Below are 26,454 nucleotides of genomic sequence, written 5' to 3' on the forward strand. Positions count from 1 at the left end.
GATCACGGCCCCTTTGTGTGTGCACGTGCGTGCATATGTGTGTGTTTCTGGGCTGCTCTGAAATATTGTCCTAACCCATTGTAGAACTTTCGTTATATCCAGCGTGGTGATAGACAACATGTGGTTGAGGGCGAAATAAAACCAAATGCGATACTTCCTCCCTTCTACACAAATAATGGATTTGTGGCTCAGATGATTTGAATTTTAAGTAGTCATTCTACTAATGATGTTCACATCACCAATTTACTTTATTGCTAAATTTGGCAATTTGTATGGAACATTGCTCAAAATCCACGGCTCGGCATTAATCAAACTCCCCTGTTGGCAACGTTAATTATAAAATATGAACTCATAAACTCCAAACTAAATGTGTGCACACTCACTCTCTCCCAGCTGACGCCACGAACCAAAGTCCGATGGGAAAACAGAAGAAAAAGTATTGAAGTTAAAACCTGCCTCTCCCACTCTGCCCCCAAATAATTTTCTGTTTTGCCTGGCCCAGGTAGATTAATTTCCAGCCCAGAGGCAGTGTTTGCAACAGAAAGGGCGTTAGATTTTGACTCTGAGAAACTGTATGTAGTCTCTGCATGTTCAGGGGTGCTTTCTTAGGGAGATGTTTTCTGGATAGAATCATATTCCTTGACAAGTGAAGGTGGTTTTTACGCCTGTAGGGAGTTGCTCCTTAGTGACACCATTGCTGAAGATCTTCATTTAAAACAAACAAACAAACAACAAATAAAACCAAAACTAAAACGTGCTTAGGACATTCTGGGAGACAAGTGCATAGAAGGAACACTTCTAAGAGATCAGAGAGGCCTGGCTGACTGGTAGCTGGGAAGCCCAAAGGGTTTGAGGGTGGCTCAAAATTTGGTTACTATGTTAATCTCTTGACAAAAAGCAATTTGAGGAAGTGTCATGGTGAGAAAGGTAGGGTGGCTGGAATGGAAGGCAGAAGCTGGAAAAGTTGATACTGCACTGTTTTCTCCTGTTACTGGGTCTCGGCTCCCACCCATTGACTGTGTTTAGGGTGGGTCTTCATAGTTCTCACAATCGAACCTAAAATTCCTCACAGCCCTGCTCAGTCATTTGTTTTGATTGTGAAATGCCAAAATGACCATCAAGATTGCCCAGCGCAGTCCCAGTGACAGCTCTGGAAAGAGCGAGGACACTTAAGAAGTGGGGTCTACGCTGTCAGACGTTAGGCAGAGCTCAGGGATCTGCACAGGAGATGGGGAGCAAGGATTGAGAAGCCAGAGGAGTAGGGGACGCCACAGGAAAAGAGCTCACAGAATCCACTAAGCAGGGCTCATAGCCCGCATGGGTTGACCTAGGTCCTTTGTGTATATGTTACAGTTGAGTAGCTTAGTGCTCTTGTGGGACTCCTAACAGCAGGCGGGGGGTGTCTCTCACTCTGTCCTTTTCCTCCCACTGGGTTGCCTTGTCCAGCCTTGATATGAGGGTTGTGGCTAGTCTTACTGTCACTTGTTATGTCTGTTTATATCCCTGGGAGGCCTGCTCTTTTCTGAAAGGAAACAGGAGGAGTGGATCTGGAGGAGAGGGAAGGGGTAGGAGGTTGAGAGGGGAGGAGGAAGAGGAAACTGTGGATGGGATATAATATCCAAGAGAAAAATAAATAAAAAATAAGCATGTTTTAAAAAGACCGGAAATGAACTCTAGCAGGTTGGGTCATGAGTGCCCTTACCAAGGGACTACCTACCTGTTTACTGGAGTAAATCGGGCTTCTCGTTGTTCACGAGAGTAGGATCACAGGAGCAGTGACCCCATTCTGCTGTCTCACTTCCTCTCTCCCCACCTGTACTGCAGCCATGAGGCCCTGTCTTAGTCAGGGCTTCATTGCTGCGATGAAGCATCATGACCAAAAAACAAGTTGGGGAGGGAAGGTTTTATTTGGCTTACGATTTCAGATCACAACCCATCACTGGGGAAGGTCAGGACAAGAACTCAGGCAGGGCTGGAACCTGGAGGCAGGAGCTGATATAGAGATCATGGAGGGTGCTGCTTACTGGCTTGCTGCCTTAATCTGCTTTCTTAGAGAAGCCAGGACCACCAGCCCAGGGATGGAACCACCCGCCGTGGGCTAGGCCCTCCCTCGTTGATCACTAAGTGAGAAAATGCCTCACAGCTGGATCTCATAGAGGTATTTCCTCAATGGAGGCTCCTTTCTCTCTGCTGACTCTGACTTGTGTTAAGTTGACAGAACCAGACAGTAGAGGCCCTCAGTAGAAATCTTCGGAAGATGTGAGTCAAGAAAAACTCTTTACTTTATAAAGTGCCTGGCCACAGGTATTTTGCTATTGCAGTGGAAGCTAGGGTTGGAGAAGTCGCTCAGCCGTTAAGGGCACTTGTTGCCCACACTTGAGAACGGGAGTTTAGATTCTGGCATCCACTCACCAAGACCGGTGTCCTGAATTATGTCTGTAGCGCCAGCTCAGAGTTGGCGGCAGAGGCAGGAACTCCATTTGGCTTCCAGCTTAGTAAAGAAAACTAGAGCTCTAGGCTCATGGGGAGACCCTGTATCGATGGAAGAGATGGGGTATGAGAGAGGGGAATACCCAGTGTCCTCGTCTGTTCTCTAAGAGCGCACACAGATGTTTATTTTAGCTGGCAGTTCCAGGGCATAAAGCACATACATGCATTCGGTCACATAAATAATTAACTAGATAAATAAAAGTATTTTTAAACAGGCTAAGTCTTCTTTCCTTCATTTGTGAGACAGGGTTTCACCAAGTAGTTCTGGCTATCCAGGAATTTGGCCGTAGATTATATTACCCTTGCCCTCACAGAGATCTGCTTGCCTCTGCTGAGATTAAAGGCCCACACTAACTGCCATTCTTTTCCTTTCTGCTTACTACAAAATAAGTAAATGATCTGGGTATATAATGTAAGTTTGAACAGCTCAGCTTGGTTATTTGTGGTTGTGAAATAAAGAATGCCTGGAGAGCATTAGCACCACAGAAGCCCAGCAGGCTCCCATGTGACTGAAGTAGCACATAGGTTAGAGGTTAAAGGTCAGCTCTGGCAGTCCCTTCCTCCAGCAGGAACAGAGCATGGTTTTTCTAATAAAATGTGCAGTTGTTTTCTTTAAGCTCATAAAAACACAAGGTGGATTTGGGAGACCCCATAAGCCCAGGGAAACAGTCTGCAATGTGATTATTTTTGACTCATGCTTCTTTTTTATTATTATATTATTTCCTTGTTTCCTTTTGTTATTCTGAGCTATACCAGATTTTAACTTTTATGACTACCTTTCTGCTTTGTTGGTTGGTTACCTCTTGATCTTTTGCCTTTTCTCTTTTCTCTGATCTCTCTCTCTCTCTCTCTCTCTCTCTCTCTCTCTCTCTCTCTCTCTCTCTCTCTCTGTACATGTATATGTGAGTGTGGGCACATGCCTGAGGTTGCTCTCAGGAATCCTCCTCCACCACTCTTGACCTTTCCTTTGAGGCAGGGTCTCTCGGTTGAACCCTGAGAATGCTGATGTGTCCAACCTCACTAGCTAGCTTGCTCTAGGGATGGCCTGTCTCCACCTTCTGAAGTCAGACTCAGAGGCAAGCCATCGCTCTCGCCTGGCATTTGTGTGGATTTGGAGAATCCAAATTCCAGTCCTCCTGTTTGTGCAGAACTTTAACCCTGTGCCTTCTTTTGCTTTTTAATCATTAGAAATTTCAGGAAATGATGATGGCAACTGATAATTCAGGGAAAGCAAAGGTGGCTGCTGTGTGTGTGTGTGTGTGTGTGTGTGTGTGTGTGTGTGTGTGTGTGTGTGTGATGCATGTGCATGCTCTGTCCTGGGCTCCTTTGCTCTATTCATTATCTAAGTGTTGTGATTTGCATGTGTGTCAGCTTGCATCCAGGGTTTTTGAATGACTCACTCATGGCCTGCAGAATATTCTGTCTGCTGAAAGGTAGACCAGGTCCCTGCTCAGTATCTGACTCTTCTTACAAAACAACAAAACCAAACAAGCCAGCAAGTCCTAGAACCACTACCCTGTTCTTTGCATCTGAAAGTTTGAGGTTGCCTGGTCCCTCAAATTATTTTCAGGCCTATGATCACCCTCCCCTCAGCCCACCTTCAGGCCTCGATAAGACTGTTCATCTCATACAGCACTAGATTTCTTGAAACTGAAGGCCCTGTTCAAAGGTGGCTGTGGTTGTGTGATCAAGAATGGGTTAAGCCTTTGACTCAGGTGTGTGTGTATGTGTGTGTGTGTGTGTGTGTGTATGTGTGTGTGTGTGTTGTGTTTTTGATAGTTGTTATTTATTTTTCTTGTTTTGAATCACCATACTATGTGTGGCTTCCACATGCAGGCCACATCCTTGTCATCATGTGCCAGGTGTCCGAGGTCTGTCCCCTGCAGAACTTTCCAGCTATCATCTGGCTAATATGGTCTTCTCATTCTGGTTTCAGCCTGTCCCCCATGCTGCCTGTGCCATGGGATCTTTGCACCTGCAGGGCAGGATGGGGCCCTCTCCTTCACTGCCCTTTCTACTCGTTCCCATTCTAGGCAGCTCATGTGTCACCGGATCACGAATTAGGTGTTGTCTTTGCTCTCAGGTGTCCTCACTGGATTTGGCTCTGTTTCTTGCCTTGGCACTTGTGTGACCCTGTAACTCCAGGGGGCAGTGCTCAGAAGATGAGTGCTTGGCCCATGCTTCAGCCTTCCATGTTTAGTTCCCTGCACAGAGCCATCCATAAAGGCATGGAATGTTATGACTGAGGGAATGAATGATGCTGTGGAGGGATAAAGGGGATCAAAGGAATGGCCAAGGGGCTGGTGTGGTGGATCGTAACTCCAGCACGTGGAAGTCAGAGGTGGAGGAACTTGGGATCCTAGCCAAAATAAGGGAGTTCAAGTAAGAGAGGAAGAAGAGATCAGAGCACAGAACTCCCCTTCCACATCACCAGCATGTGCTGTGAGGAACTCAGAAATTGGAACAAAAGTTCCAGAAAAGCAAAATGTCCCAATAAGGGACAAACAGCAACTCCACCAGGGAGCCCTTGGGAAGGTCTGATAGGTCCAAGGACAGAGGAACACTCCAGTGGCCAGAGGATGTCTGTGGCAGCCCTGCTCATGGCCTGATCAGCATACTTACCGAGTGGGCGTTTGCTGCTGAGAGACCAAGTAGGGGCTGAGGGCAGGGCTTGCTGAATGAACCCCTGAGCCTTTATCTCCAAGTCACCATTTCAACAGTGACCTTTCCCTACCCCTAGAAAGGTAGACTGTGGGAATTAAGCACTGTGGGTGACAGGAAACGACCTGCCTTGGATATTTTCAGAGAGACTCATTTTTCTATTTGTTTAGCTAGAGTCTTTGCACCCTGTGCTTCATAAAGCTCTTCCACAAAGCTTCCAGAGGGTCTGCAACTACAGCAGCTCTGACAGCTTAGTATTTGCATGAATTAGGGAGCAGGTGTCTTGTAACGTGTGTGTTTGGGGGGGATGCTTGGATTCTATCACCACCTGACATCCCTCTGACTGGTGGCCAAGGGACCAAGAATGCACCCAGATAAGTACCAACTCCCAACCCAAACTAGATTGGAGGCATGACAACCCACACCCACCAGAAGATGCCCCTTCCTCAAAATTTCAGGGCGCGCGCGCGTGTGTGTGTGTGTGTGTGTGTGTGTGTGTGTGTGTGTGTGCGCGCGCGTGCGTGTGCGGCATTTGCAGATGCATGTGTATGCTTATACTTGTTTGTGCGGAGGCTAGGGATCCATGTCATGTGTTTCCTCAGTCACTTTCCTTTCATTTCTTTGAGACAGGGCCTCTTACTGAATTTGGAACTTGCTGACTGACTGGCTAGCAAGCCCCAGGGATTGCCTAACTCTACCTCCTCAGATTGGGATTAAAATTTTAGTGTTTAGAGGTCAATGAAGATTCTGGGGAAGAAAGGGCCCAGTCACCACCCCATCACCTTGGGAAATCCTTGCTGGTGATGGATACCCTTGCTGTCATCTGTGAGGATGACTAAGAACCAGTTATGTGGGAAGACCCCCATCTGTACTGAGCTTGCTTTGAGTAGTCTCAGCACACCTGGTCTCCGCCTGAGTTCTTTTCTAGTAGAGAGAAGGGCAAGGGCAGCAGAAGGGGATCCTTGTGTATCTGAAAGTTCACCAGTGAACTTGGAAGACGCTACCTGAGGCTTAAGATGGGAGCTGGTACCATCTCTCTGATAGAGAAAGCTTACAGTGGAACATGGCCAGCTTTCGTGACATAAGGACTGATGTCACAACAAACCTCAAACCCCTGTCTTAGGGTTATTATTGCTGTGATGAAATGCCATGATCAGTGCAATTTGGTGAGGAAGGGTTTGTTTGGTTTACACTTCCATATCGCAGTGCATCATCAAAGAAAGCCAGGACAGGAAGTCAAGCAGGACAGGAACTTGGAGGCAGGAGCTGGTGCAGAGGCCATGGAGGGGTGCTGCTTACTGACTTGCTCCTCACAGCTTGCAAAGCCTGCTTTCTTATAGAACAGGACCACCAGCCTAAGGGTGATACAACTCACAATGGGCTGGGCCCTCCTCCATCAATCATTAAGAGCACCTTCTACAGGCTTGCTGACAGCCTGATCTTATGGAATCTGTTTCTCAAAGTGCCTTTCTTTTATATGACTATAGCTGTGTCAAGTGGACATAAAGCTAGTGCACTGCCTTCTAGAAGATCTGGCTTAAGAGCAGCAATGGAGGCAACTCAGGAGGTCCTGTTCTTCAGGCATCTCCAGACCCCAGTGTGTATTCCTGCTCTGCCTGCCAGTGTGTGAGTGATCTTAGGGAATGTGGTCATTTTCTGGGGTCTCAATGTTCTCATCAGATGACAATTGGGGGTGGCCAGGCTTCTTTCCGTGTTTACCAGCACATACCTGGCGACTCCCCGAACTCTAGCAGCTAAAGCTGTATTAGAGAAGCACAAGTTTCCCCACTAGGGAGCTTAACTACTGATTGGAGAGACAGACAGAGAATAAGAGACATAAAGCCATCAGACAGTGTCAAGTGCGAAGACGGGAAAGCAGGGTGACGAGATTTAATGACTGTGTGTGTGCTCAGTCCTCACTGCACAGCGAGTCCTCTGGATGGAGCTGCTTCTTTAACCTGAACATGTCAGGAGCCAGTGCTGCCCGTGCACGCCACCAGCAGTCACAGCCTTCCCTCTTACGGGCTCACTGTTTCCCAGGACCTTAGTATGTGCCCCAGAGGAGCCCATGGTCCAAGTGAGAAGTCTGTCACATGACACCCAGACCTCCGAGCCCAGCCCTCTCATCGCCATCAAGCATCATTTTTACGCTGGTTTCCTATAAAGGGAGCCATGCACCTGTAAAAGAAGCATCTGTAAGATGCACCCGCAGCAGTCACCCCCCTCCCAGGCCCTTCCACTTCTGGGACAGTGATGGCAGAGCTGGCTCTCACGTACTTTTCATTTTGCTTTACGTTAGAGATCACAGTCCTTGGATGGTAGCAGACCCGAATACAGCATGGCACGAGCCGAGAGGAGAACGTTTCCATTGTTAGCTTTCTATGAGGAACGTGGGCTCTGCTTTAGTAATAAGCTTAAATTTCACCAACTGGCAGCCCTGAGTGCCTCTGTTTGTTCTGGCACTGGCCCCATAAAGCCATAGAGCCCTTCTGTGACTGCCAGTTGTGGGGTGTGGTTGGATGGATCCTGTGAAGCAGTGGGGTCCAAGCCATCAACCAATAAAGATAGGCCAATGAGCAAGCAGGTGACTGATTAAAGTATACGTTGTTTGTTTAGAAAAAGAAAGAAGAAAAAAAAAAAAAAGAAAACGTGTTCAGCTGTGGCTGTTCATCCTGGCCCTGGGTGAGGGCTGGGGAAGCCCCGTGCAAACAAGCTGTTTCTAGATGCTTCACAGCAGAGTCCTGTTTGAGTGACCTCCAGAAGGGGACACCCTCATGAGCATGGCAGAGGGACATCCCTGATCTGACAAGCATTTGGAGAGCCCCATGGAGAGCCCGACACTGGACTGTAGACAGAGCTACTGTAGAGCTGATGTCAGGTGCCACAGGTGGACAGTTCTTCCCATAAGCATAGCGGATTCTTTGCTTTGGTTTGAGGTAGGGTCTTGTGTAGCCCATGGGTTTGGTTCATTCCACACATATGCTCTGGGGACAGCACAGGAAGCATTGAGTCCCTACTCTCATGGGACTTTAACTGTGGCAGAGCCAGCCAGCCAGTGAACAAATGAATAAGTCCCTTTTCTGGGATCTGGGAAATGGAGTTTCATCATTGCACTTGTGCTGTGTCAGGAGGAGAGAGTGCCTGTGCTCTGTGCTCTGTGCTCTGTACAAGAAAGTTGGAGGTGTATTGGCCAGAACACAGTCTAGATATGTCAGTGATGCTAGGCAGCAAGGCTAGAGCATAAGGCTAGCTTGGTGTTGCTATGGGGCTTGGGGAAGTCCTGAACTCACATGCCCAGGGCACAGAGACCTGGAGGAAGGCAGGCAGACACCTAAGGGATATAGAACAATTGTCCCAAGGCAGACCTAAGTATAGGGTATTTTTGAGGATTATATTGGGAAGTTATAACACAAACCAGTTCAGAGGAGGCTTTGCAGAGGGCATGCGTTTTGTCTGAGCAAGGGTTGCATAGAACAGTATTACAACAGAGGACAAACCTTTGACAGCCAGAACCAACCCTACCTCAGTCATTTCTAGGATTTGTGACTTAAGCTAGTGACTTTGTCTCTTGTGGTTTGTGTCCTCACCCAACTGGGCACCATCATGATCAGCTGGACACAAAGAAGCTCTTCCCCAGGTTGAGCATTTTCAGAACCCTGGACAAGTACCAGAGCAGGTAGACCTGGCCCCAGATTGAACTTGGGGACATCAGGATCTGCCTCTGGGCTATGAGGAGCATGGCAGAGGGACATCCCTGATCTGACAAGCATTTTGAGATCCCCATGGTGTGCCCGACCCTGGGCTGTGGACACTGAGCTATTGAAGAGCTGACATCAGGTGTCATAAGTGGATGTGTGTAGAGAGGCAGGCGTTAGTAGGCAGGAGGCCTGGGGAGGAATAGCATCAGCTGAGATGAGATGTCTAAGGAAGTCTTTAATCTGAGCCTTGAATAGGATGACAGGAGTGACTGTGGGCAGTTCTATGACTCACTGTGCTAGGGGCAGAGATAGTGTGAATGCCTGGGGGCTGGGATGGATACCAGGGGGCAAGCAGGAAGGGGGAAACACAAACTCAGGGTAGCAGCATTGGCATTGGGGCAGATAAGGAGGGTCACGTGGGCCTCTCAGCCTCAGCAAGGGCTCTGCGCTCAACTCAGTGCAGGAGAGAACAACTCGAGTGCCTATTGCGGTCAGACAGCTGAGCACATTGCTTTCTTGGCCGGGGTAGGAGCTCATTAGCTAATAGGCACACTCGTGTGTGGACGACAGTCTCTTGAGATCCAAGAGTGGTGCGCAGCCCCATCATTTGTTTCTAAGATGGGAGAGTGGCAGCATCACATTTTGCGTTTTGAGACAGGGTTTCTCTGTATAGCTCTGGATGTCCTGGAACTCACTCTGTATGTAGATCAGGCTGGCCTTGAACTCAGAGATCCACCTGCCTCTGCCTCCTGAGTGCTGGGATTAAAGACCTGCACCAGTGCACTTAGCTGACAAACCCTTTTGCATGGGCACTCCTGTATCTGTAAGATCATGTCTATCTTCTTGTGTTTTAAATTCACAAGTCACATGTGGCTTGGCAAGTTGCACAGCTAGGATTAGCATCAGAATCTGAGCACAGGTAATACTCAGAGCATAGCGGCTCCTACCCTGGCTGCCTCCCAGCACCCCGTGGCTACAATAGTCCCAGTAAATAAAACAATATGAGTTAGAGAACATAGAAGGCCATGACAGGGGCAACCTGGGGAGAGGTCAAAGAAGGGCTGAACCTCTCTGACTCAAAGGCTAAGCCTGGTAGAGCCTGGGTAGCTGAAAAAGAACCTGGACCCTTCCTGCTACACTGTTTTGTTCCCTGTCCCTCAGCGACATCTAAGCTGCAGCTGGACCTCATGCACCAGCCAAGGACTCATGTCTGTGATTCATTCATAAACATTTATTCCTCTCTAAATCAGCAAATGGTGGCGTCCATCGCTGACAGCGGGTGTTCACAGAGCACAAGTCCTCTTGGCACTGGGAGATTATCTGCAGTGCCATGTTTGGGAATAGCAAATGTGGGGAGCATGAGCCACACCTTCATGCTCTCTTGGATGCTTGGGTCTGGAGCTCAGCTTCAGCCAGCTCTGAAGACAGCATCTTTTCCTGGGGGGTTGTTAGGACCTTTGGAATGGATGAAGGTGATGACAATGACGATGACAATGATGATGCAGTAGCAGTGGTAGTGGTGGCGATGATGACAGCAGTCATAATGCCAATGACAGCAGTGATGGTGAGGATGGTAACATCCTGCAAGCAGATGATGTTAACTAAACACACACTTTCTCTGCTCCTGGACTGAGTTAATGCCATAGAGAAGGACCATGCTCTGTTCTTCAGGGGCACAGCTCTTATTAGCATGGGGCAAGCTCGGATTACCTGGATGGTCTTTAAGTTGCACAGGCAGTCCTGGGCAAACAGTTGCATGCGTGCTTCTGAACTGTAGCATTATTGATGACTGCAACCATTACAACTTTGCATCGATAGCTAGGAAAACGATGTATATATATATATTGAATACATAAACGCAGTCACTCTTCACATAGGGGTGAGGGAACTCAATCAAATTTTAGAACAACTTCTTTGCATCCCTCATCCTGTTTGCCTAGTGGCCCCTAACCTAGAGTCTCCTGACGATGCCTCCACTCTCCCCTGTCATGCAGTGCTCTCAGCAGGAAGGGACAGAGGCCTGGGGAGGTTCAAGCTCATTCTTGGCGAGAGAGAGTGGGAAGCCCTAAGCCGGTGACCCCAGAGCCTATACGCCGTCTTTGTAGAAGGCAGGCTTGATGTTCCTGGGCTCTATGTTGCCACAGCAACAACCCCATCAAGCCCCTTCTGCTGACTGCATTTAAATTTCAGACCCAACAATCCAACTTGAGCCTCAATTTAAAAGTATTTCAACCAGGACAGCCCTGTAACGTGGGAGCAATATTATCTGCACATTAAACAGCAAATGATAGCTAACGTGTTGATTGACATTTAACCAGCATCCAGCGTGAAGATGGCTTTCTTTTTTTCCTATGGAGTCGTGCCTCACTAGGCACGTGTAATAATTAATTGGCATTAACAAACATAATCGTATGACTCTAAATGAAGAGTGCAGTGAAGCTGGTTGCGACTGGAAAGGGAGGTTTCTTTACATCAAGTTCAGGCTGTCTATCTCACATGTTACGTGTCAGGGAAAGGCTCTAGTTGTCAAGGCGCAGCCTGAGTCTCCTGTGGCCTCCTGCCAAAAGCTTGTGTGCTTGTGACACAGCCTCTGGGGTTTGACAAATGCTGCTCCTTGGCTTTGCTGTGGCTTTGGGATGTGCTTTTCAAAGTCCTGTTGTCCCAAGCCAAGGACCAGGTGACATGAAAGATGTTTCACATGCAAGCGTTTGCTTGACTCAACCACTTCTGCTGTCTGTGTGTTCCATGGGCCACTGCGATGCTGACTGGGAGCTCACTGGCTCTGGGGAGGTGAGGAGGCCTGCTCGCCTCTGCTATCGCTGCCGTGCCAAGGCTCATCCCAACTGTGTCTTCTGTATGCATCTTTTAGTATAAACCTATTTAACAGAGGTGGTAAATTCATCAGCAGTGTCCTAACAGGTTCACTCATTCTTTAGCTTAGAGTCAGAGGAAGATGGATGAATTCACAGGTTTTCACTGCAAGGCACACTGTATTTCCTTCTTGGACTCAGGAACACTAGATATCACCCAAGCAGCATGTGTGAGGCCAACATCATCAGGAGACCTTTTCCACACTGCCAGTGGGAGTATAGATTAATAGAGTCACAGGAGGAAATGTCGCAGTGCATCAAATTGTAAATAAATAAAAGGAAATATATGTGCACCAAACTATTGCAGTTGCACTACTGGGTATATAGCCACGGGAAGGAAATCAGAATATCAAAAAGATACCTGCACACCCATGATCATCGATGTGCTATTCAGGCTGGCCCCAGTCCAGCGACGATCTAAGTGTCCATCAGTGGACAGAGTAAGGAAGATATGGCACATGTACCCAGTGGGATATCACTCTACCTTCATAACGGATGAAATCCAGAAGACATCATGTTAGCAAAACAAGACAAAAAGCACATAAAGACAATTATCCCATGTTAATCCTATTTATATCCAGAATCTTAAACAGGGTTTCCCTAGATATGTTACACTGGCTAATTTTTATTGTCAACTTGACACAACCTTTAATCACCCGGAAAGAGGGAGTCTCACCTGAAGAGTTGCCTCAGTCAGATGGGCCAGTGGCTATGTCTGTGAGAGATCGTCATGACTGATGTAAGAAGGCTCAGCCCACTGTGGTAGGGGTGGAGAGAACACCATCTCTGGGCGCGTGGGTCTGCACTGCGAAAATAGCTATGGGCCAGGAGTGAGCAGTCAGCAGCTAGGGTTCTGCTTTCTTCAGTTCTTGTTTGAGTTTCTGTCCTGATGTCCCTCAATGATGGGCTGTGACCTGGAAGTGGAAACCAAAACAAACCCTTCCCTCCCAAGTTGTGTTTGTCAGAGTTTTATCAGAGAAACAGAAAAGCAAACTAGGACAGAAATAGGAAGTGGAACAGTGTTTGTCTGGGACTGGGGTGGGCGTGAGAAGATAGAGAAGATAGGAGTCATCATCCTGCACAGAGTTTCAGACGGAGGGGAGGATTAAGCTTCATGCTTTACTACAGAGTAGGTGACTGTGGTTAGCAGTGCCATGCATTGCAGACCAATTAGATTTCCAAGATTTTCATGATAAATGATCAATGTGGAGGGTGAAGTGTGTATTAATTACCGTACTGCGACCACCATACAGTGTATATACACGCATGGAGGCACCGCATCAAGCCCCACACATGTATGGATTCTATAAAACTATCAAAACCATCAAAGAATAATAACAATGTGAGCACTCAACACTAAGCAGGCCCTGGGCAGATCAGCCCCTGTGCGAGGCAGACGCAGAGAGGCTGAAGGTGGCATTGTTGACCTCATCTGAGCCATACCCCTGGCCCTCAGTTTTCCCATACTGTGAATGTTCAGCAGTGACACTGGAAGACATTGAAGATGGATTTGGGGGTGAAGATAAGTTGTACTGAGTAGGAAAATCCAGAAATACACACGCTGTGAACCCTGAGGATGAACTTAACAGATTCCATTAAGAGTCAGTTCTGCATATGAGGATCCTCCATCCTCTGGGAGGTCTTGACCCGGGACACTCAGTCAGCATCGTGGGATTCAACAGAGCAGCGAAGGGTCCTTGCATCCTCTCTGCTTTTCTGCAGTTGTCATTTCTTTTCAGGTCATTGCCATCATAATTTCACTGAGGTAATTCTGCCCTGGCTTAAATGAAGTTTCTGTTTCTCACCTGACGCAAATCCTTCAGAAATACTGAAGTTTATACCCCTTGTCCCTACTGGCCACTGTTCTCCTAAGAGCGTGTGGGTGAACTGTCCCACATGGTAGGAACAACCTGTCCCCAGGGCTTTGTGTATATAGGAGCCCATCCACTTGTATCCATCAGAAGAAGAGGAGGAACCCTTTTAGGATACATATATTGTGGTGGGTAAGCATGGCCGTCTGGAGACCATGGGTTCATCCTGGGATCTCTCCTATAATTCCTGCTGTGGCCTTCCCCGGGAGACTGGAGCATGGTGTTGTCATCCCCACACATATTTGAGTACGTCATGTATTTGGTCACTTACTGTCCCAGGCATAAGTTTTTAGTACATACTTTATCACAGTGCATACAAGACTTGTGCTAGCCAGTGCAGCCTACTTATCTCTTCCTTAAGAAGCTGGTCCACATTGGCGGTCATTCGCAGACTGACAGGAATACTTACTGGACATTGAATAGCAGTTTTAAGGTTCCTGATAGCGTTGCCTAGTGGCTTAATGTGGGCTGTGCCCACTTTAGCAGATCCTTATCAGTAGTACGGGGTCATTATGGATCTTTGCTAAGTCCAAATGAGACTCAGTATTTTCTTCCTCACTGAGGCAGTGCCCTGTAGCACATCCAGCTTCCAGGATCAAGCCTGGGTACCCCAGCCTTTCACTGAATGTGTGCACATTTGTGTCAACATGCACCAATTATAACAAAGGTTCCTCTTTCTTAAAACTTAGTTATGGGGTTGGGGATTTAGCTCAGTGGTAGAGTGCTTGCCTAGCAAGCGCAAGGCCCTGGGTTCGGTCCCCAGCTCCGGGAAAAAAAAACCAAAAAACTTAGTTATATTGAAAGGCAGCTTGTCTTGTACTTTCTTCTAAGAGTTCTAGAAATTTCTATACAGGACCTTGAGATTTGGGGGGGGGGATACACTCATTCATATTCTTTCTCTCTTCCTTTGCCTTTTCCCGATAACGGAAAACGCAGCTGTTGAGGATGACAATTGCTAAACAAAGGCTCGGAGATGAAGAAATTGGCGTGAGGCACTTTGCAGCCCATGAGCGGGAAGATTTGGTTGAGCAGCTGGAGCGGGCTAAGGAACAGGTGACGGCTGAGCTCTGTTTTGGGTGGGGACGCCTGCGTGTGGTCTCACAACAGGAAGCAGGGAACACATGCTCCTGCAGCCCTTCCTAGCAGGAGATAGGACACACGTGCTACCGTGTCCAGGTCCAAGAGGAGGCCAGGAGATGCCAAGAGAGGGCTCAACTTGCTCAGTTCTTCCTAGGTCCATGATGACTGATTGACCCCCAGATGGGTGGTATCGGTACTCACTGTTGTTATTCTGAGCACACCAAGAGACTTTGCTACCATTCAACCACATAGACATCAGGGAGGAAATACGACAAAATGGCCTTTAATTTATGAGTTGCCGCTAAGAAGCTGAATGATGATTTTAGGCAGGATTTCAGAGAGTACAGACTCCTGCCTGGAGAGCAGCTACGAGAATGGAGACTTCCTTTCTCTTCTCTTACTAACTGGCCACTGGATGCCCAGGTTTGAATGGCTTGGAACCACATGCGTCTGTAAAACTCTGGGAGAAGCCTGCTGTTTTGGTGCCTGTGAATTAGGACAATGTGCAAAGGTTCAAGACCAGGCTCACCCATGCCATCCATGATAAGTGTCTGGAAAGTGTCTCCTAGCCCCAGCCCTTACCCAGGCTGCAATACAATGTGGTATAGCATGCAATGCGCTCTAGCATTTGAGTAGTACCCATAAGCTCTCCTAGTCAGCCAATCACGTGGAAGTTGCATCCTTGGCCCAAAAGCCTACGTTTGAGAACCTCTGTGACATTCCTTGGATTTCAGATAGAGTCGTTAGAGCATGACCTACAGGCCTCAGTGGATGAACTTCAGGATGTTAAGGAAGAACGGGCTTCTTACCAGGACAAAGTGGACAGGCTGAACCAGGAGCTCAACCACATCCTGGGTGGTCACGAGAACCGAATCATCGATGTGGATGCTCTGTGCATGGAGAACAGGTAAGTGCCAAGCATCCCAGGGAGGCAGACTGCATGCATGTGTGGGAGGGGGTGTCCCTGAAACCCTGCCCCAAAATATCGGCACTGGCATGTACTGGTTATAAAAGTAAGAAAAGAAGGGAGAGATGCCCACATATCTAGCCTCCCTCGCTCTCTGTACGCCTTCTCTGATTGGGCCACAGGGGTGAAGAGTCAGGGAGAGTTGTTTGTGATTGTCAAGGAGAGGGGAAAGAATAAGAAAATAAATTGAGAAATTCCCTTAGCTGTGTCTTTGCCCCCAGGCACATTTCAGCGTGTGGCTGTGTCTGACTCAGGTTGCGGCTGGCGTCGTCTCTTCCTGGTTTGCTCCCCAGTGGAATCGTCTTAATGAGAATTATGTGAAAACGATGCTGTCGCCCCTTAGGGGATCTCCAAGAGGGCTGTTTTAAAGTGGGGTGTCTGTGATTTGGGCACGTCTGACCTTGATCACATCTATTTAATAAAAGGTCACATTTTCCTGCTCCCTCCCCCCCTCCAGGATGAAGAAGAAGTTGTTACATCCAAATGACAGTGGGACTTCATGTTCCACTTGTATCGTTCAGTGGGCTTCATTTTGCCCTCATGCCCATTCCGGTGTATGTGTTTGTTTTATTTATTTTTTCTAGATATCTCCAGGAGAGACTGAAACAACTGCATGAGGAGGTCAGCCTTCTGAAATCCAACATAGCCAAGTACAAGGTAACCTAACTAAGTCTGTGACTTGCCACTCAGCATCTGGGCGCATCCTATTATGATTCTTTAATGTTTCAAAGACATCCCATCACTCTCCTGGCCTCCCAAATGGAGCCCAATAAGACCCCTAATTGGAGTAGCCAGGAAAACCAGCCACAAACCAATGAACTCCCAAGGTCATTTTTCCCTGGCACCTGCATCTATGTCTGTAGTCTGGACCAGGAACTCAGACCTCCAAAACCTGTGTGCTTCCACCTTGGAGCTTCAGCCCTGTGAACTCAGGGGTCCTCTTCACTTCCTCTATGAAATGTTGCAGTTGTCAGATGCTGTTTATTTCATAATTATCCCCCAAGGAAATGGTTTCTGTGGGAGAAGAAACAAAGACGGACACCACCACCCAAGCGCTAATATTGGAGGCGCCCTGAAAGGACAGAGTGGTAGAATTTGCTACTCTGTTATTTAGTCTAGTCCCAGCTGCATCGGTTTGGTACTATCTCCTTCTGCAGATGTTAGTTCTAAGTGTTATAATTGAAAGACTCTCCTGGGTCTCTCTGCTTTGAAAACAGATTGACGTCTCTTCCTGAGGGTGAAGTTTCACAGTCAACCGAATGCTAGGGAGAGCTGGCACTTTGTCCTGGTTGTTGACGCTAGCTCTTGTTCTCAGAGATCACCATGGCCTTCCATTTGATGGGAGCCACACGTCCATTTACATCAATGTATAGATAAGCAGGAGCCAAGGAAGTATGAGCTTTGTAGTATGTAAATTTACAGCCATACCTGTCCTTTCATGCATCATGTATCTTGTTCATGTTTCAAACCCTGGCGTACTGGTGTGAATGCAAGAGTCCATTCTAAGAATGGCCATAGCAGCACGTTCACTCACTCAATCCTGTGCCCCAGGTAGACCTCACCAATTGACCACAGTCTTTTTCCAATCCAACCATCATACCTTTCTAGATACTACCCCTGATACATAAACACAAACGTAGTGTTCGTCTCATGTCTATTCTAAAATGATTTTGATAGCAAGTCTCTCCACATGTTAGACTGGGTTCTTGTTTCAGATTTGATTTTAAGAACATCAATTAAATACCTGTGAATATAAGGGACTATAATTACTGCCTTTCTCCTTTGCAGTAACTTAAAAGTGAAACAAACCCTGTATGTGGAGCCATTTAAAACTCCAAGGACCAAGGGTCCTGTGTTTTAGGCTACATTTGGAGTCTGCCAGGGTTCTTATGAGTACACACGGTGTATCCTTAACAAGGAATTTTTCTGTCGCTGCCTTTTCTGACAAAGGTTTTTGGTCTTTCCATTGCTGCTTCAGAATGCTCTCGAGAGACGGAAAAATTCCAAGAGCCAAGGCAAATCCAACAGTAGTGCTCTGACTGGGGTCTTGTCTGCGAAACAAGGTAGGCCTCAATATTCAAATGGGACCAACTTCTGAGCACAGAGCTGTAGTCTATGGCCCACCCAAGCCCCCAGGAAAGAAAACTGTGGCTCCTAACTGCCACTTGTAGCTGGATTGCCCGAGTCCTTCCAACCCAGATAAACCCCTCCCTAGGCTCCTGGCTTGACAGGTCTTGAAGGTAAGACCCGAGAATTTACATGTCTGCAGGGTTGCCAGACCATGGTGTTGCAGTGGGAGACCCCACTTTAAGAATCACCGTCTTCAGGCTTCACCAGTGATCCTCCTGAGATGTTTTTCCTTTCCCATTCCCACCTGAGAGCCTCTAGGTGCTCACCTTCCTTGAGTGTATTTCTCCTGGCCTCTGCATGCTGAGTGGAGAAGCCCCTACTGCAAAGGTCATTGCCCTATGGATCATGGGAATGCATGCCGGTTTCCAAGAAGCTTTTATTGATTGTAGCTTTGTTCCTCCTTCCTGTCGATTCCAATGAAAAATAATGATCTTCCGGGAGCAGTCCAGGGGGAATAAACAGCAGAAAGCTCAAGTGTGGTACTTCATATTCTGCAGTCAGTTTTCCACTTAAGCCTAGGATGCTCCAGCCTGCTCCTCAGCTGCTGACTGTACGGACCAGCAGCTATCATGGTCCAGTCTTAATCAGAACCGGCTTTAAAAAGCATAGCATCTTCAGTGGACCTAACCATCAAGGTTCTTTTTCAAGCATTTTCTTTCCCCCCTTTACCTAGAAGAGAACATCCTAGAGTTGTTCTTGAATGGGTAGCTATAACACTCTATAAAGGTGTGGAAAACCCCAGCTATGTGGTTCAGCAGTAAAGTGTCTGCCATGTAAGCATGAGGCCCTGGGTTCACATCCCAAGCAGCTGTGGAAAAAAATTTGTCGTAGTATAGTTTGAGGCCATACTGGTCTACCTGTCAAGCTCTAGGTTACCAGGGCTGCAGAGCAAGAGCAAAACTAAAAAGTGGAGAGAGAGTATGGAAAGGGCTGATATCAACCTGTTTCCTCTACATATACCCACACATGCATGCACACACATGAACATGTACACATGCACAAACATGGTTAGCCCTGGATACAATACCTAGCTACCAGCTTAGAGTATGGACTCCTGTACTGACTGATATGTCACAAGAGCCAGCCACACTCAAAGGCCACACAGAGTTATGCCCTGACCCAAGTCATCTAGAAAACCTATGAGAGAGCCTTATTACCATGAACTACTGGATAGGTAATCAAAATATATGAGCAAACCTAAACAGATCCTTAGCAAGAACGAGCAAGAAATAAGTTAGACATACATGAACTTTTAACTGAGAGAATGCCCTCATACATTCTGTATTTCGACTGGAAATGGCATAAATATCTAGCTAAATTAATCTTTAGAGACCTAGATGGGCCATTGACATGTGTGTTCACTTTTATAACTTAGGATGTAAATGGGATTGGGATGTAGTTAGGTGAAAAAAAATAGTATTTCCCCCGTCTTAGAAGAATATTGAATGAGTCTGCACACATACAGTCACATGGGAAATGATAGTCGAAAGAGTCGCAGTGCTTTGTCATAGTCAGAAGGAGTACCGGGGTAGCTGTCACTTGTGTTTTTCTCTCCACCGATTTACCCCTTTAAAGTGCTATTTACTTTTGCAATAATCAGAGAGCCTAAAGATCACGGAATCATTGTCATCTGCAGGGCAAGATGACCTTGAATGAGTGTTTTTAACCCACCTGAGACTTGCTTTATTTTTTACAAAATGGAAATAAATAATGCTTGCTAGGCTTATTTATTTATTTATTTCAGTTCAAAATCTCAGTGAGTTAGCATAAGTAAGTCTGCATTCACTGGCAAGTGAAAATGTTATTGGTCTCTGAACAGCTTGCAAGTGGATGGACGTGAGCATATTTGCTTAGCATGTGTGAGACCTTGATTCTATCCCAGTTTGACAAAAAGAAGAAAATAAAAAGGGGGAGGGAGGGTCAAACTTTAAGTTTTCCCCACTTAACCCTCACACTGAGTTTTCTGCTGTATCCCTTGTGGTAGTTGAGGAAGGCTCTCAGAAAAAAACAAGTGTCATGCCAAAGCCTGGGACTCCCGTTATCCAGGAGTGACCAACCTGTGTATGCAGTCTCTTGTTTCAGAATCCAAAACTGAGCTGTTGACTTTGTCTTCCCTAGTTCAGGATCTGCTCTCTGAAGACCACGGGTGCAGCCTCCCAGCTACTCCTCAGTCCATCGCTGACCTGAAGTCTCTGGCCACTGCCCTGCTGGAGACCATCCATGAGAAAAACATGGTCATTCAGCACCAGAGGCAAACCAACAGGTGGGTAGTAGGTTCTTAGTCTGGGTGGTAAGAGAATGAATGGGCTTCCAGAAATAAACTACAAGCCTTCTGGGAAGAAGGTCGGATCCCTGCTATGGGGGAGGGTGTGGATGAGGGGAGACAACAAGCATGAAACCAGAACCACACTTGTGCCTTGCTTTGGCATCCTGTTTGTCCATCAGAGGCAATGAAGCAGGAATCCTGATTTCTTAGAGAGCCCATCCTGTGTTTCATGGTGGCTCCCACAGGATGGTACTTGTGCCCTTGCCTCTTTCTTAGATATTCTTTGCCCCTCAGTCCCATAATTTGACTCTGAGGGTCGTCTCTGACTAACAGGAAGACAATCATAAACTTCCTACAGACTGCTGCTGTGTGTGAGAGAGCCTGGTGGCATGCTTTAAGAAAAGGCAAAGTAACTAAGTATCCTGTATGAGCGTTGGTTACATTGTATCAAACAGAGCAGGTTAAGTAAGGTAGGTTGAAACAGTGGTCAGAAGCAACAGAGGGAGTTGAAAGTGTCCTGAGAATAAGAACAGCAATAATTAAAGCATTAAGTACTGCATACACCAGTCTGTATTCTGTCCTATAACCAAGTCTAGGTAATTTATGAAGATTTTTTTTTTAAAGCAAGAAGTTCACTTCTCACACTTCAGGGGGGGCTGAATTCAAAAGCATGTCACTGTGTCTGATGATGGTCTTCATGCCACATCTGAACATGACCCAGTTTCCATGTGGTCAAACATAGCAAGAGTGCTCACTCTGGATCCCAGAGATGCCAGGCCGGGGGCCTCACCTTCCCAACAGGATCTCACTCTAACCACCCCTAACCGTGATCAGCACTAAACTATGAGCTTGAAAATGTAGCTTCTAACAGAGGAGTGCATTTGACTGATAGCAGGATAAGCTTTGTGGCTCACCATCTCCACCTAGAAGGATTTGGCATTTGCTCAGATATTGCTACCACTGACTTTTCATTGGGGATGGTGTTGGGGGTGGTGGTGTGGGAGTGGATGGGGCTCATATTTTTATCTTGTACAGAAACCTCCCCAGACTTACATTCAGAGCCACAATGACACTGCTGAAGATTTGAACAAGAACAGATGTTAGGCTTAGAGGGGAGGGACCTGAGAATTGGGGCTGCCAAAGGCAGGGACACCCACGGAAGGGGCCACTGGAAGATGATTGAAAGTGTTATAAAAACAAAAGAGAAGAAGGAAATGATGGAGTGTGGAGAGGACCGTACCAGAGATGAAGATGTATGTGGGAGAGAGCGAGAGCATCAAAGGGAGGCCAGCAATCTCCCTGGATGACAGGGTAATTTATTGACAGGAGAAGTTTGCAAAATGAAACAGCCATGCCCAACTGCAGCTACTCTCAGGAGGCAGGGTTGGAATCTGGTGGGGGAGGGGCTGTCCCCGAGGATCCCGGGAAGCAGGCAGGAGTGTGCTTCTTATTCCTCAGCAATACCTGGCCAGTGTCTCTGGGCTCCTTTGAACCTTACCATAGCTACTGCAACAGGACTGGGCCCCAGACGCAAACCACTGTCTCCCTGTACGAAGGCTGGCACGTCCATTCATCTCGTTATTTTTATTTGCACAAAACTTTGCATATTCTCTGAGCCATGGTTGAAGAACTGTGGGTTTCCACACATCTCAGCCGTCCACAACCCCTTCATGAGAGGAGTCACCATTTCTTGTGCTCGTGGGTTCTTCACATCATGCAAATAAAGGCACAGTGCACAGAAACACACCTATTCATACGCTTATGGATATTTTAAAGAACCGAAAGGCAGCTCCTCATTATCACAGAAAAGGGAGGGGTGCCCTTCGTTCTTTTGTTCTTTTGCTTGCTTTTCGCCCCTGTAGCAATCGATTGTGGAGGTACGCCAACAAGTGTCAAGTGTGTCCCATCGTTGGTGCTTTGAAGGCCGTCTGTTTCATACTTCCTGGGGATGTATAAAGAAGTTAACTGTACTATAAATGAAGGACTGACAACAGAATGAGAGTTTGGTTAGTTCACCCAGTAGCCCTCATGATTTAGCCTTATAACCAAGGGAGGAAAAAGACATTTTATTAGGGTGAGGTGGTGCCTCAGGACAGACCTTCCCTTCTGGAAGCTCGTGCTCTGCCTACTAGCTTTCTACTGTTTGGCAATGGCCTCCCTCAGTCAGGGGATCCTGTGGGAACCATCGTGATAACTGCCCAGTACCATGGGATTTATGTTCGAGTGCTGTTCAGTGGCCATTCATTTGCTGTGCCTCTTGCTGACACGTTAGCCATTACCTGGTGATCACTAAAGGGAGCCGGCTCCCTTAGCTGAGAAACTAAGGCCACAAGCAGGAGATGTGTCCTTGCCAGCAGTGAGGTGGTGGCTGATTCAGTCACATGCCTTCCATGCTTCCCTAGCAGGCGGTGGAGGAGCTGGGAAGTCGTCTAAGTCTCACAGAACCATGAGTTTCCCAGCAGAGTGTCAAAGGGCTCCAGATGGGGCGTGACAGGGAGTGCAGGGGCTCACAGCTTCCCCTTCTGGCTGTTTGTATGCCCAGTAATGTCATTAGAAGCCGTGATGCAAAGTCAGTATGGAGGCCGGATATCTGGAGGATTTTCTTAGACTAAGGGACACACAGGGGAGGACATATACCAAAATTGATACTATGGTCAATTACAAAACAAAAAAAACAAAAACAAAACAAAACAAAACAAAAATCCCCATCCTACCCAACCCAAAAGGCTTCCTCTCCCAAGCCTTGGTGTGCCTCCTGCTGCTGCCCTGCGTACATCTGTGTGCTGCTGGCTGTCTTCCCTGCAGACCCATTTCCCTTCCTGCATGCTAGTCTGTCTTGGCTTCTCACTTGGGAACTGGGGTTCCCTTCATCCTCGGACACCCCCACCCAGGGTAGGTCATACTTCCCAGCACTTCCTGTGACCACTTCCCACCAGCACTTTTCTCCCAGTAGCTTTCAGGCTCTATCTTGTCCCTGCCCTTTCTTGCCTCACTCTGTTGACAAGCAGATCTCCCTGACACCATGCTCAGATGCTCATCTCTTCCGTGAGTCGCCATGTGGCAGCCTCAGATTCTTCGTTTCCTCCGCTGGTCCTGTTTCTTTGACTTCCCTGCATCCCCATTGGACGGTTGGTCACACCTTCATCTTCCTGGATGAAGTGGTCTTTCTGCCTTTACTCCCAGTTCTTGTCCATCCTCAACTTCACATGAGGACCACTTCCTAAGCTTCTCTCTGCTGCCTAGAACACCTCGAGAGCTCCCCAGAACCTGTGATTAAAAGCCAGAGTGTTCTCAGCTTAGCCTCATCAGAGGCCCCATCAGCCACTCTGGTTCTGCTTTTCTTGTCACTTGTCAATTTTGCTCCCAGCTTTTATTAGACTTAGGTGTTTTTAGGGTTAGTTTTTGCCTGATTACCAGCTGTGTGACCCTGAGTGAGTCATTGCCCTCTGTGAGCTTCAAATTCCTCATCTACAAATCAAGAACTGCCTAGCCAGATGTGGAAAAGAAAAACCCAGAACAAAACAAAACTCAGGGCGGTGGATGTGTTGTTCAGGGGCATAACACCTGACTTGTAACAAATGATGGACATATATCAGCTGTCCTTAGGTTTCCTATCACATGGTGCTGTGTGGCCACTAGCAGACTATTGTTTTCTAGGAATAGGAAAAAGGCTTCTCCTTTCAATTTCCCCTCCAACCTGTAGCGCTGAGGTGGATCCCAGGAGCTGGGTGCGAATGGCTTAAACATTCTGAGTTAGATTTCTTCTTCTTCTTCTTCTTCTTCTTCTTCTTCTTCTTCTTCTTCTTCTTCTTCTTCTTCTTCTTCTTCTTCTTCTTCTTCTTCTTCTTCTTCTTCTTCTTCTTCTTCTTCTTCTTCTTCTTCTTCTTCTTCTTCTTCTTCTTCTTCTTCTTCTTCTTCTTCTTCTTCTTCTTCTTCTTCTTCTTCTTCTTTTCTTCTTCTTCTTCTTCTTCTTCTTCTTTTCTTCTTCTTCTTCTCCTTCTTCTTCTTCTTCTTCTTCTTCTTCTTCTCCTTCTCCTTCCTTCTCCTTCTCCTTCTCCTTCTCCTTCTCCTTCTTCTCTCTCTCTCTCTCTCTTCTCTCTCTCTCTCTCTCTTCTCTCTTCCTCTCTCTCTCTTCTTCTTCTTCTTCTTCTTCTTCTCTTCTTCTTCTTCTTCTTCTTCTTCTTCTTCTTCTTCTTCTTCTTCTTCTTCTTCTCCTTCTCCTTCTTCTTCTCCTTCTTCTTCTCCTTCTCCTTCTCCTTCCTTCTCCTTCCTTCTCCTTCTCCTTCCATCCTGAGAGCTGCCAGCCACTGTGTCTCCCACAGTCTCTTATACCAGCTCCCATAACTCCTGCCCAAGTCTCTGTGTGAGACCAGGCAAGGAGATCCCTTCCAGTCATGCAAAGCAACTAGGGTTGTATTTCTGACATCACCTATGACCATATCTATATTTCGATTAGCCTAATTTTTAAGGAGTACTTGTTGGACACATGAGAAAGAATGTAAAAAGGTTTAAAGTGCCACTGGGGGTGGGGTATATGTTAAGAACATGGAGTTCAGAGGCTGAGACAGGTGACTCATCACTGGGTCTGGTATGTAGTTTAGGGTAAGCTGACTAACTTCTGTACTGAGTAAATGTTTAGCACATCGGTGCCTTATACTGAGAACTCTGGGAAAATCAGTTGTCCTTTGTGTCCATGGCAGTAGAGTCACCATTATTAATGGTTCCATCACTGCTTTTGCCACATCTGCAACTTCTGGATCCTTCCATTACCTCCAGCCTGCACCAGGTGCTGATATCAGACCAATGAACAGAGCTACCACTGATAAACTCAAGGAGGATCCCTGGAAGTAGGATGTGGGGTTGGGAGAGTCCCAGCAACTCCACGCATTCCATTTCTGGGAGAAATGGCTGGGTTCTCCAGAAACAGCATGAGCAAAGCCTCTGTGCTCTACCTGTAAATCCAGCTTGGGGCATCCCTCAGCATCACTGAAGAGTGGAGCCTTAGCCTTTGTTCCTAAGAGAGAGTGGCAGACATGTGATCTAACCTCATTCAGAAGTAAGCGTGAGTTAAGCAGTATGGTGACTGTATGTCGGACCCATCAGTTATGAGGAAGGGAGCTGGGATCAGAACACAAAGGCAAAACACGGAGAGGCTGATTAACAATGGAAGGGTCAAGGGTGTGAAAGTAAAACAGACCCAACAGATGGAACAGAGCTGAGGTAGTCGGTGAACACCATGCAGACTGTGAGACATAAAGAAATGAGGGAAGGATGAGCTCAGTAACCAGATGAACGGACCCATGTAGAGCAACGGCAGAGTTTCCCTGTGAACTCCAGGGGAAGCTTCAGATGCTGCAGGTCGATTCAGGTAAAATCAGGATGAACTGAGCTGTATATATGTGCGGCTATATATGCATATTCATGGCCCTGAACGTATGTGGGTGTGCGCAGCTATCTCTGGAATAGAAAGAGACGTAGGAGAATAATTCTGCTGCTCTAATTTATCCCACTGAAAGGAATGGAGAATTTGCTATTAAGGAGATTTTCATGTCGTTTCAGCACAGCAGTGCCAAGAAAATTGCCCAAATAAAAATAAAGACTGGTTTCTAATTCCAGACCACTGGAAAGTAAGGTTTTAGATGACTGTCAATCATTCCTCAGCTATGTTTAATGTCTGGAGCACAGGAGCAGATGTTTACCTATGCGTGTATACAAAGCCTGCCTTCCAAGCACACCGTCTGATCTTTTCCAGTGTGCATTTCAGAACTTAGATATCGCATCAAGTAAGAATGGTTGCTTGGAAAAGAGCCTCATTATCCTACTGATTCTCAAACAACTGAGGATTCTTTTAAGAAGTCTTTTTAAGATGTATTGGCTTGTGTGCGTTGGTGGGCAGAGGGTATCATGTCTGGTGTATGGAGGTCAGAGGAAAACTTGCCAGAGTCAGTTCTCGCCTCCCACCATGTGGGTCCTGAGACTCGAACTCAGATCGCCGAGTTTGCCATCCTCGTGACACAGCCCCAACTGGGAGAGGTGGAAAACCGTGTGACGGGGTGCGCTGCACAGAATTCCCCAGGGGTGTGCTGCACAGAATTCCCCAGCAATTAATGAAAACATCATGTTTCAAAAACTCTTGTGAAATTCTTGTTATTTACCTTTCCCATAGATGATTGCAGATTATGAAAAAAAGCATGTGCTTAATTACACATATTTATTGGCCACCTACACTGTTCCAAACATTGTTCTTGATATCCAGGAACACGCATCGGTAAGACCTGCTGTGGAACTGCGAAGAAACATTTCCAAGTGTGTCCATCTATCTTACCTACTGGTTCCAAAACTCAAACATACTCTCAAAGAGGGTCCGACGCTACTCAGGGCATTCAGAATCAATTGCCATCTTAATGAGCAATTCTCAAAC

General features: G+C 47.0%; 1 protein-coding gene across 1 annotated transcript in view; it reads left to right on the forward strand.

Annotated features, from left to right (window-relative positions):
- Ccdc149 (coiled-coil domain containing 149) overlaps positions 1-26,454 on the forward strand; it is a 94,786-nt gene that overhangs the window by 50,771 nt on the left and 17,561 nt on the right. Inside the window, exons 5-9 of the mRNA XM_032916013.1 lie at positions 14,527-14,643; positions 15,405-15,577; positions 16,222-16,294; positions 17,616-17,700; positions 19,886-20,030. Of these exons, the coding sequence (XP_032771904.1) occupies positions 14,527-14,643; positions 15,405-15,577; positions 16,222-16,294; positions 17,616-17,700; positions 19,886-20,030 (593 nt within the window). The remainder of the gene's footprint in view (positions 1-14,526; positions 14,644-15,404; positions 15,578-16,221; positions 16,295-17,615; positions 17,701-19,885; positions 20,031-26,454) is intronic.

The sequence above is a fragment of the Rattus rattus genome, chromosome 11 (genome assembly GCF_011064425.1).
Source record: "Rattus rattus isolate New Zealand chromosome 11, Rrattus_CSIRO_v1, whole genome shotgun sequence".
Taxonomy (NCBI): domain Eukaryota; kingdom Metazoa; phylum Chordata; class Mammalia; order Rodentia; family Muridae; genus Rattus; species Rattus rattus.